We start from the raw sequence: 12107 nt of genomic DNA, 5'->3' as shown, positions 1-12107 counted from the left end.
TGTTTGAGATAAACAAAGAAAATCTACTCACCATTTACAGCTCCAGACGCGTATAGAGATAATTCAGGGAAGAAAATATTCCGAAATATTTTTCTTCAATGGCCGAGTAAATGAAGATTATTTGGAGTTAATGGGGGAGATTCAATGGTTCAATTACGTATAAATATGTTCCTAATGTGCTACAGAGAGGCTGTCGAGAGTTTGGGGAGTCGATAGGAGGACCAGATAAGCTGAAAATGATATATAACCCCCGATTTTTGACAACAAATGTTGACACCACCTATGTGTCAACGTGTGGTTGGTCCATTCTTTAAAGCATGCCCCCTATTTTTCCTGGTGGGGTTTGTTAGGAAGAGATTAACGGTAGATGTAAGTGCCACATAGTGGTGTAAAAAGGCAGGGTTCATGTAGCACTGTCGAACGAAACCTTCTTCACAAACTGACAATGACGGCTTCACAAGAAAAATGCTTCCACGAGACGAGGGTCTTATTAAAATTCATCATAAAATCATCGTTATAAAGCAAGTTGCAATGTTTTATCCGAAGGAATTCTCGGAAACCCATTGGTCCATTGCACCTTCGGATGACCGATTCTTTGGTGAGCCATAATTCCATAGCATATCCCCAGGATATATCTAAATTTCATTTAAGAGAAGGTAAGTTATATTGTGTTACTTCGAATCTCATGCGGATTAGTAGTCATCCTGGATGTAAGCTTTGTAATCGTGATTTTGAGACTCCTTTTCATTCGTTTTTTGGTTTCTCTTGTGTGTGGCCACTGGCCGTTATGGAAAACACAACATTGGTTAAAAAGACCAAAATCAATAATTCTTGGGTGAAATGGACAGTTAGATTTTGATACTGTTTAAATGGACAAAAATGTAAAAATAGGCAGGATGTAATCAGTTTCATCGTGCCCATTTTCAAATATTTTTTCTTATTTTCAATTTACACAGGATGTATCCAATTTCATCCTTGCTATTTTTTAAATTTAATCTAGGATGAATCCAGTTTCATCCTTGCTATTTTTTTTTTGGTCATTTCACCCAAACTATTTTTTACTCGTCCATTTGAACCGTGATTTAAAAATATTTGGACAAATGACTCATTTTCCGTATGGAAAAATATTATGGAGTGGACAGGTGTTCAGTTTGAGTTTTGGATGTTCTCCCCAATCTTTTTGAAGACATTGTGTTCTTATGACATTACTGTTGGGGGTCGAAAGTGGAGGGATGTGCGCCCATTTATCTTGTGGGGAATATGGATTCACATGAATAAGGTTGTGTTTGAGAAGGATAAGTTTCATGCCAAATGGGTACTTGCAAGAGCCTTGCGGATGGCACATGAATTTCACCAAGTTAATACAGATAAAGATCAGGGAAGGAAGGTTATGCAAGAAGTTTTCATAGCTTGGCGGTATCCTACAAATGGTTTTTATAAACTGAATACAGATAGAGCTTCTAACGATTATGCTTTTGCAGGTATTGGAGGAATCATTCGAGATTCAGATAGAGATTTTGTGGCTTGTTTTGGAAAGCACATTTACAAAAACAATCACAATGTGGCAGAGGTATGGGCGATCAGAGATGGGCTTAGTCTGGATGTTGAGCTTGGTTTACGCCATGTGGAAGTGGAGAGTGATTCAGTCTATATATGCTATCCAGCTGTGCAATGAAGAAGTGCAACCGTGCTTGGAAACTTACGGACTTATCCGAGAAATCCACAGACTTAGAGATGCTTTTGATGAAGTAAAGATTCAATCAGCGGTTTAGAGAAGCCAATCATGTCGTGGACAGACTTGCAAAGGATGGTGCTTCTTGGAAAAATGAAGGTGTTTGGAATGGGAATTTACCTTAGTTTTGTTAGTGCACATTTTCATAATGATGTTGTAGGTGTTGCTACACCAAGACTTATTAACAAAGTTTGAGCTTCTTAGCCCCATATCTGCTTCGGCTTCCTTAGTTAGGTTCTTCATGAGACTCGTTGGTAGGCTAGCACAACAACCTGTTAAATTAATGTTGTAGTACATTGTTGGAGCTTAGCTTGTTAGGCTTCCAACTAGTTTCATGTAATAATCGTTATCCAATAATATTATAATAATACTCCTTATCTAATAAATAAATTAAAAAAAGAGGAGAGGGAACAGTAGGAAATAGAATAAATAGATTAAGTACTTATAAATATTAAAAATGTTTCTGATCAAAACAAAACAATATTTATAGAGAGAGATAAAAGAATGAGTATCCTATCCATACAAGTTTGATCCAATTTTTTTTTAGAGTCCAAATGTCAATGAATTTGAAACCAATATTTTTATGATATGTTCATTTTATCAAACACTAAATTTCTACCAAAAATGAGTACAATTCGATATACCTATCGATTTTAATTTCAATCATTAATTTTCAACTGTTGATTTTCAAAGTGGTAGATGGTGATGTTATACGACTCGGACTGTGCTCATTTTTTGTATGAATCTAGAGTTTAATAAGAGGAACGTATATTCAAAATATTGGCATCAAATTCATTGTCATTTGTACTCTAAAGAAAATTTTGGTTAAATCATGTATGGATAGTGTATATATAAGATTATCCATGGATCCTCCCTCGGAATGAATATATATGGATACAGAAGAACTTCTTGGACTATTTTGTAAGGGAATTTCCTATGGACTCAACAAACATGACAAACAAGTGAATAACCAACAGATTGATTGGTTTGTTGAGTGTGGATGATAAAAAGACGCGTGTATAATGTAGCCCGAATGATGTTGAGCCACCGGAGGGTGCAGAAGAACCTCGCGGTTTTAGTCTAAATAAAATCCGTCAGCGGGTTTATATCAAATGCCAACCGATATATCTCATCGACTACAAACTCATATCATCCAACGGCTAGAATTTTCAACTCTATAAATGCTCCTCACTTCAACTCCAAATTCACATATTCTACATCTCTAGTCTCTTTACTCTCTTATTTGAGCTTAAAAAAAATCATGCACTTCAACAAGTTGTCCAAAGATGTCTCGACCCTGGTTAGTTCGGCGAGCTCCGTATACTGCAGAAGAAGATGAAGCGATTTGCAGAAACTATTTTTTCTTGTTAACTCAGCTTGGTTCAACACACTATCCATGGGTGAACTTTTGGGAGGTTATTCACGAGGGGTTATGCAGCGACACCCATAACCTGAGTCGTCGTGTTATATGCGACATAGAAAATTGTTTTAAATCGATTAAGAAAGAATTAGATGAATTTGTAGCTTTAACCATGCAAGTCAATCATTTTAAACTCCGGGGTGAAACATATGAAGAGTTGGTAACAAGATCAAAAGAGGAATGGAGAAGATGGAAAAAATATATTTTCGTCTCGAAAATTGTTTCGAAATCCTTAAGGCGTTGAACAATTTCAACCCCTTCTTTGTTGTTCCACCTAGTACTTCTCAATGTTGTTAATGTAATGCTTAAGTTTAAACATATGTAGTTTTATTATAACAAAAGTCATACTTTTAATTGATTAAAATTATAATTACATAGGTAACAGAATTAAAATTTACAATTTCTCTAACGTCGTCCATTGTTACCTTCTTGCCTTAGAGTCCATTATCCAAGGCCCAGGTTGTCCCCATCTGCCAACAAATTTACAAAATTTGAATAAGGAGAAGGAGATGCTTGAACCCAGTAGGCGATTGGAAAGTACCCAGTCCTCCAAACGTATAACATGTTTGTTGTTGTGCTGGTGGTGTAACATTGTAGTAAGGGTAATTTGGGTTGAAGGACGAGAATGATGAAATGCACCTAGCATCTGGGCGATATACTTGAGGTTGAGATATAGGCACAGTTTGTGGTGAAGTACTGTGCGGTACTTGTGTTTCTCCCATCATTCTATAATTCTCGTGCCATGATTTGTTGCTCCTGGTAGAATCGGAAGAATATGAACGCCCATCAGCGTTTAAGTTGGGCTTAATCCAAATATTGTGTCCGTCTGACATTTCCGAACACTCATTCTAGTGTATAGCCCCCATTTTCCGAGTCACCCATTACATGTCGTTAAGTTGTCTCTTCAACTCATCCTTACTGGGATCCACATTATAGTAAGGATAATCACATTTCATATCTTGGGAAACAATGGGGATCTTGGTTAGCTCACCTTGTGAAGTAATACTTGGCATCTCCCAACGGATTTCGGGAAAATTTGACGAAGATGATAAAGAACTTGCACCCGTAGTGGGGTAATTCATAAATCATGGATCTTCCGGAGGCGACTGGCTAGGAACGATGTTTATATCAAGATCCAAGCTTGATAACCTTGGGAAATCAAATCCATAAATGTGCATGTTGTGTACCAGTTTTTCACCATGTTTAAGCTTGATAATTATTTCTACATTTGAGCAGTACATAGGATTTCCAGTGTTGTTTGTGCAGCTGAGCTGAGGGGTTGTTGTGTTGATACCAGGATTGAGTCGGTAAGAGATTGCAGGTGGAGTTATTACTTCAGTAGTGCAACTGAGAAGCTGTTGCTGGTGATTAAAGCTGTAGCAATGAGCAGTTGGTGGTATGGTATTTCATAAATGGATTTCATTAGATGTGACAATGAGTGGTGAGATGCAGAGGGATAGACAAGAAGAAGTTGTAGGAACTGGAGCTAGTGGACTTGCAGGCATGAAATGAATGAGTGGGTTGTTGGTTGGACTGAAATTGAATGCCCGTTGTGGTGTTTTAAGAAGGTTCAAGAGCTACAGGCAAGTTGGTGGTTATATGATGGAATGGCAGTAGATGATGTAGTGAAGTTGTCGCAGTTGAGCTGGTAGAAGCTACAAGGAAGGATACTACACTATAATGACGCAATTTTGCATTTTGGCATGTGCAACTGGCCTGGCGTAGGACTATCCAAGTCTTAACTCGGTAACTCAGACCCTGACATAGACGCCGTTAGTGACCTTAATCATCCGTCGGTTTTAACAGTTGACTGTTAGTTTGACCAGTCACCTGAGATACATTTTCTGGTCACCTGAACAACTTCGCCGACGACTTTCCCGGCCAACTTCCGGCCAGTTTTCTGGAACTTCTGGCATACTTTTTTAGCATAATTTTTGTATGGGTAAATGGCCTGGAATCGGCCGGGAACAATCAGATTACAGGTAAAAATTGGTCGGGATCGGAGTCTGGCGAGTTAAAATAGTAAACCAAGCGAGCTTTATAATTTTACTTTATAAATTTATAAGTCCAACTCCATGCCATTATGGAGGAACTAAATTGTGAGTACAAAATTTAGTTTTGCGTCAATCTTTTCGGTCGGACGTCCCACCGTGGAAGCGGTCATCTAGTTTAAAATTAAAATCTAGGAACTTCAGTTCGCATACCAGTTTGCAAACTGCTCCAGTTCACGAAATCCCGTTTGTAAACCGATATGCAAATTTATTCTGTTTTTGGTTTTTGATAAAAAGCTTGTTTTGGACGTAACTTCTTCATCCGAACTTGGAATGACCTCATTCTTTTTGCATTATCTTCCTCTTTGAACGATTTTCAAAATGATGATGAGAATTCCTGAATTTGGATGAGTTAAGTGGGGTCTTTGTCTCGTCTCTTGTGTTTGAGTGTTTTACTTCGTTTCGTCACACTTGTTCCACTTCTCTTGGAATTGGGAACTTAGCTTCTTGGATTGCTTCTCTTCTAAGCTCATTTTTAGATTTTACAAGAATTTTGTTGGTGAATCACAAAGAAAGAAGTTCAAGAATGGGCTGTAGTACGCATTGCTATGGGATTCTTGAATGTCCACAATCATATTATGTGAACTATGGTGCATGGTCGTTAATGACTTTGTATGTTCTTTTTTGTTAATAAAATCTTTTTATACGCCTCTGGTAGCTATTCTTGATGTAAATCCATACGAAAAAGATTGATTCTACCCTCTAAGGACAAATCATCTTGTATGTGCATTACGAGTTTGTCTTGATGCCTAGGAAACTTCTCATGAGAATTTATTCTTGTGTTTTAAGAAGGATAACTAGGGTTTGAAATAGCAATTATTATGATTACACATAGCTACTGCCAACGGTTTTCATCTTGCAATATTTTAGATTTATCTATTTAAATTATAAGTTATTTGGAAGATGATTTTGCAGTATTAATCTTTATAATTGGTTTTATATATTGCAAATTTGATATGAGATATGATGGGTTTACGTCCGTGAACTATGATTATCTCATATATGCTCAAAAGTTAAGTCTATCATATGTCTTTACACAAATATTGATGAAAGATAGAATGAACTTTTGAATATTCCGCAATATTGATCTTTCCCTGATCCACGTCTATGTGAAATTATTTTTTGCCTCTGTAAGTTCTCTTATGTTGAGAATTTCCCATTAAATTAATCATTAAAGTTCCTTTGTAGTTAATTTAATTGAGTTTTATAAATACATAATCATGTCTCATGTGATTTGTTAATGTCCAAAGAAATCCTTTTTTTCTTGTAAAAGTAAGGTCGCTCTTGTTGTTATTTAGGGAATAACATATTATGGGGGAGATTTCTTAATTGAACTTGTGCTTAACTGTCAAATCTTTGTGGGGAGTGCAGTTGTGGAATATTGTAGGAGTTATCTTATATCTTTATAAACTCCTTGATGAATACACTAAGTTTCGACCATGTGAAATCATCAAAACAAAGTTGATATGTTCTCTTTTGGTCATGAAGTATCTCTTTGAGAATTTCATTATGATCCCGCTAGTTTTCATGCCTTTGCCAATTTATATTGACAAAAAAGGGGGAGAATTATTTTGTCGTTCACACTACATATACATATGGTTTACGGATCATTATGTAAGGGGGAGTGGTTTTCATTATGAGCTGAAGTATTGGCTGAGGGGGAGTGATACATGTCACCATAGTATTATTGTCAAAGTTGTGATATAATTGAAATTTGATGTTGTATAATAGTACTATGACACTGCATAACAATGATTGAGAACACATGATTTTCATATATTTTCTTATTGTTATGGCTACGGATTTTCAACAACTATGTTGCTGAGTTAAACACGTTCAGGATCACTGAAGTACTTGGAAGTGATGAAGATTTCGAGGAATGTTTAAGAACCAAGGAAATCAAGCATTTGGATGAGAAGCTACAAAGTTTATTTATTTTGTAATCCATGTGTATTGATAGTTTTATCATTAAAATTGACAAAGAGGGAGATTTTTAGAGCACTGCTCGGTCAAACTCCCAAGTGTTGCTATATCAAGCTTGTTTGTCAAGTTTAGTTGTCAAAACTATAAGTCTTGATTTCTACTCTACTTATAGTTATGTCTCGGATTAGAATAGAATGCATAATTGAGCTTTAGACTTCACGGCGTTTATCGATTGAAGACGAAGATCTACTAAGGAGATCTTGAAGGAACTTCGTCAACAAAAGGTATGTGGAGACTTGAACTCATCTATCACACAGAAGTATACTTATTTCTATCTCCTATTGAGACTAAGTCGTATAGATATACAGACTTTAGTTTATACACATTTGATATTTCGAGCTGAGTTTAACTCGCTTATATCTTTCTCAAAATTTGTGTTGGTAAGCTTTTGAATTAACCACGTTCATCATTATTCTTTCCGAAAGTCAAAAGATGATCATGTGAAAATCGTCTGGTAACATCTTATATGATTTATGTGAGGCAGTCATTTAATGTAGACTTGGAATGTTTCGTATTGATTATTCGATCACTTGAAAATAGTTTTGTAGCTAATAGTTTGTGTGAGACAGCTATTCCCGTCTTCTAAGAATGCTTCAATGATTGAAATTCGAGTTTAGAACAATTGACCATTGTCTGGAAATAACACAATATGCGTACCCATATGCAAACTGTTGCAAGAGTAATTCAGGACAAGAAACTAAGTATGCATACCTGTATGCGTACGGTTTGAACTGTTAAAGTCCGGGAACAAAAGTTTGCGTACCCGTTTGCAAACTGTTTCACCTGAGTTCGGGTGGGAACGCCAGTATGCGGACCCGTTTGCATACTGGCGAACTTGACCAAGTCCGGAACTTAAAGTTTGCATACCCGTTTGCAAACTAAGTTGGTTTAAGTTCTAAAATCGGTTATGCATGATTTCATACTCATGAACAAATACAATTATATAATAAGGAATGCATTCATTGTAAACCGTGGCCAAAATGTTCATGAATTGATTCGAGTGAATCAAATACGATTTTGCTTTAATCTTGTGTCTTGTATACTTCTATGAGAATATAAATAATTGAACAACTCTATGAGTAACACAACTAGATTCATTTGAGTCATTTGATCTAGAAGTGTTAAGATGAACAAGGTTGATATGAAAGTGTTCATATGGCTAACTTCGGTTGACTATTGTTGAGCTAACTCAATATACACGTTTAGGTGCGGTTTCCCATATCTAAATGAAGGTATATTTCATTTGTGTGAAACAAGCTAATACCATATAACGATGAATATTGATTGCTTTGTTTCAAAGCTTCAAACCCTGATTTGAAGACTATATAAGGGAGAACTCTAGCAACTGGAAAAACTAATCCACACACCTTATGTGTGATAATAGTTGCGGCTAGAGTCGATTTTCCTTTAACCTTGGCTTTTCCTAAAACCATTATAGGTTAACGACTTAAAGAATTCATTGGGATTCTGAAGCCAGACCAATTATTTTCTCTGTAGTTACGTGTTCTGGTCTTACTTGTTCTATCGTGTTGAGTACTATCTTCTATAATATTTTCTCGAGATTTATCTCCGATAGGTAAGATATAAAAATTAATCACAAACTTCTTCGTCTCATCGTTTTGTGATTCCACAATAACTTGTCCTACTACCATATAGTTAATTTATTATGAGGTAATTGATATTTCTAGGCTGTTCTTCGGGAATACAAGTCTGGTACATCAATTGGTTCCTGTGCACCTTGATTTATCAAAAGACGGAACAAAACCTTATAGGTATTTCTGTAGGAGACAGATTTATCTATCTAAATAGACTTTCCTGTTGGAGACAGATTTGTTTATCAAGTCTTCGACTTTGGGTCGTAGAAACTCTTAGTTGTGGGTGAGATCATCTAAGGGAATCAAGTGCGTAGAATCCGGCGTGGTTCTGGAGACGTAAGGAACGCGACTATACCTTAATCAATGTGATAATGGTTAGGGATCAACTACATTCCAGTCCAAAGGTAACTTGTAGTAGGCTAGAGTCTGTAGCAGCTTAATACAGTGTGGTGTTCAAAGCTGAAATAGGTCCCGGGGTTTTTCTACATTTGCGGTTTCCTCGTGAACAAAATCTTTGGTATCTGTGTTATTTCTTTTTCGCATGATATTTTTTATATAATTGAAATATCACAGGTTGTGCATAAGTCCAATCAATTGGTAAATCCAATCTTTGGTTGTTGATTGAAATTGATTGACACTTGGATATTGGTTTTTGATACCGTCCAAGTTATTTCTCATATCAATCGGGCTCGAAAATTCCTATTTGTTTGATTGCAGATTGAATTGAGAAATTGAGATATAACTCTTGGATATACTTTTCCTTGATTGAGTTTGGTTGTCTAGTTGATTCTCTTAAAAGTATATTGGAGTTAGTCCATACAGATTTCCGAACGAACTATTAGGGTGTGGTTGTTGTACCCCCGCTTTTTCAATTTTTTATGTATTATTTATGGCTTAACAAAATACAAGATCATTTGTTTAGCTCAATTCGATTCCGGATAAGAGAAACTAAGTTAATTCTAATCTTAGTTAGACTTATAAAATTGGAGGATTCGGTTATTCAAGTCTAATCGAATTCCTTGACAAGAAAAACTAGTTAACTAACCTAGTGTTTTTTTGTCTAAAGAGAAAGGTCTAAGTTATTTTCTGAATAATTAGAACCTGATGAGAGAAATAAAGTTAATTCTGATATTTACTTTGGTCTTATCGAAATAAGTGATTGTATGTTTACAATAGGTTTAACAAGGGAATTAAGTTTCTTAGTAAAATTGTTAAACTATTAGGGAAAATTGTTTTTGGCAATTATTTCCTTGATAACATATTAAAACTAAATTACTTGTAGTTTCAGTTTTAATATTGGTCATCTAAAGTGGTATGTGAAATCTTCGTGCTTAACTCTTATAGGTTGTTTACAAGTCTTTTAGATTTATAAGATCCTTTTGGTTTGTCCTTTATTTGCTAAAGTTTGTCATTTTGTGACAAAAAGAGGGATAAATATATGGATTAAACAAGTGATTTGCAATCACTAAGGAAAGGACAATTGTGCTTAAACGTTATATATAACGAAAGAGTAAAGCATTGACTAAGAAGGAGAAAAAATATATTTTTGTGTAGTAATTCTATACTACAAAAGGGGAATAACAAAGATTTTCGAATATCTACCTATCTTACTGTTAGAGCACTGCTCGGTCGAACTCGCAAGCGTTGCTATCTCAAGCTTGTTTATCGATGTTAGTGATCAAAATTATAAGTCTTGATTTCTAGTCTACTTATAGTGATGTCTCGGACTAGGATAGATTGTGTAGTTGAGCATTAGACTTCACAACGTTCATCAAATGAAGACGAGGAACTACTAAGGCGAGCATGTGGAACTTCATCAACAAAAGGTATGTGGAGACTAAAACTGATCTATCACTTGGAAAGTCTATTTCTACTCTATCTCCAATATTGAGACAAAAGTCGTATTATGATAGTTTTTTATTATACACATTTGAGATTTCGAGCTGAGATTAACTCGCTTACATATTTCTCGGAATATGTGTTGGTACGCTTTCTCTTCAACCAAGTTCATCTTATATTCTTGACGATAGTCAAAAGATGATCATGTGAAAATCGTCGAGTAACATCTTACATGGTTTGTGTGATACAATCATTTGGTGTAGACTTGAAATATTTCGTTATGATTATTTCAATATCTTGAAAATTGCTTTGATGTTAATAGTGTATGAAAACGGCTATTGTCATCCTCTAAGAAAGTTTCAATGATTGAAATATAGTTTAGAATACTTAACCATCATTGGATTATAAACATAGTATACATTCTTGCATGTATGTGATCCATGACCGGAGCTTAAGTATGCATACCCATATGTGTACTTGAAGTTGTGAAATTATGTGTATCGAGTACACATACTTGCGTAAGATATAGGTCCAGGAATTTCTGCTGGGTTTTGGAAGTGTACTAAGTATGCGTACCTGTTTGCATACTGGCGAACCCAAACTCAGACCGGCTACTTAAGTATGCGTACCCGTTTGCATACTTGAGTGGTTAAAGTTCTAGAATTGGTTTGTTCATGAACTAATACATTTATATATTAAGGAATGCATTCTTTGCAAACCGTGGCTATAATGTTCATGAATTGATTCGAGTGAATCAAACCAATTTTGCTTCAATTGTGTTCTTGTATACTTCTATGAGAATATAGCAATTGAACAACTCGTTAACTAGTTCATTGAGTCATTTGAACTAGTTATGATTAAGATTAATAAGGTTGATATGAGAGTGTTCATATAACTAACTTCGATTAACTACGGTTGATCCAACATGGTGTATACGTTTAGGTACAGTTACATAAACCTAAATGAGGGTACATTTCGTTTGTGTATAACAAGCTAAGTTCGATCTAACGGTTGAAAGATATTATCTTGATTCTAATCAGGTATTCATCTAACGGTGAATATTGAATGCTTTTTTACCAAGGTAACTTAGATTGCAAACCCTGATTTGAAACTATATAAAAGAGAACTCTAGCAACTGGGAAACCTAATCCCCACACCTCCCGTGTGATACTAGTTGCATAAGCTAGAGTCGATTCTCCTTTAACCTTAGGTTTTTCACGAAACCTTGTAGGTTAACGACTTAAATACTTCATTGGGATTGTGAAGCCAGACCCAACTATTTTCTCTATAGTTGCGTGATCTGATCTTGCATCTTCTATCATGTTTGGGTACGATCTTCTTTAATATTGGCTTGAGATTTATTCTCCGATAGGCAAGATAAAAAGTAATCACAAACATCTTCGTCTCATCGTTTGTGATTCCACAATATATTATTTTGCTACCATAGGATTAAGATTATTGTGAGGTGATTGATATTTCTATGATGT

The 12107-nt window shown here is 35.5% G+C and overlaps 1 protein-coding gene across 1 annotated transcript; it reads left to right on the top strand.

Annotated features, from left to right (window-relative positions):
* The first annotated feature begins 1129 nt into the window (after nt 1-1129).
* LOC113360635 lies at nt 1130-1675 on the top strand. Its single transcript, XM_026604125.1, has one exon. It carries the CDS (start codon nt 1130-1132, stop codon nt 1673-1675), a length of 546 nt encoding a protein of 181 aa, XP_026459910.1.
* Nucleotides 1676-12107: the final 10432 nt, after the last annotated feature.

The sequence above is a fragment of the Papaver somniferum genome, chromosome 3 (genome assembly GCF_003573695.1).
Source record: "Papaver somniferum cultivar HN1 chromosome 3, ASM357369v1, whole genome shotgun sequence".
Lineage (NCBI taxonomy): Eukaryota > Viridiplantae > Streptophyta > Magnoliopsida > Ranunculales > Papaveraceae > Papaver > Papaver somniferum.
Note: the sequence above shows the minus strand (reverse complement) of the source record. Positions and strands in the feature narration are given on the sequence as shown.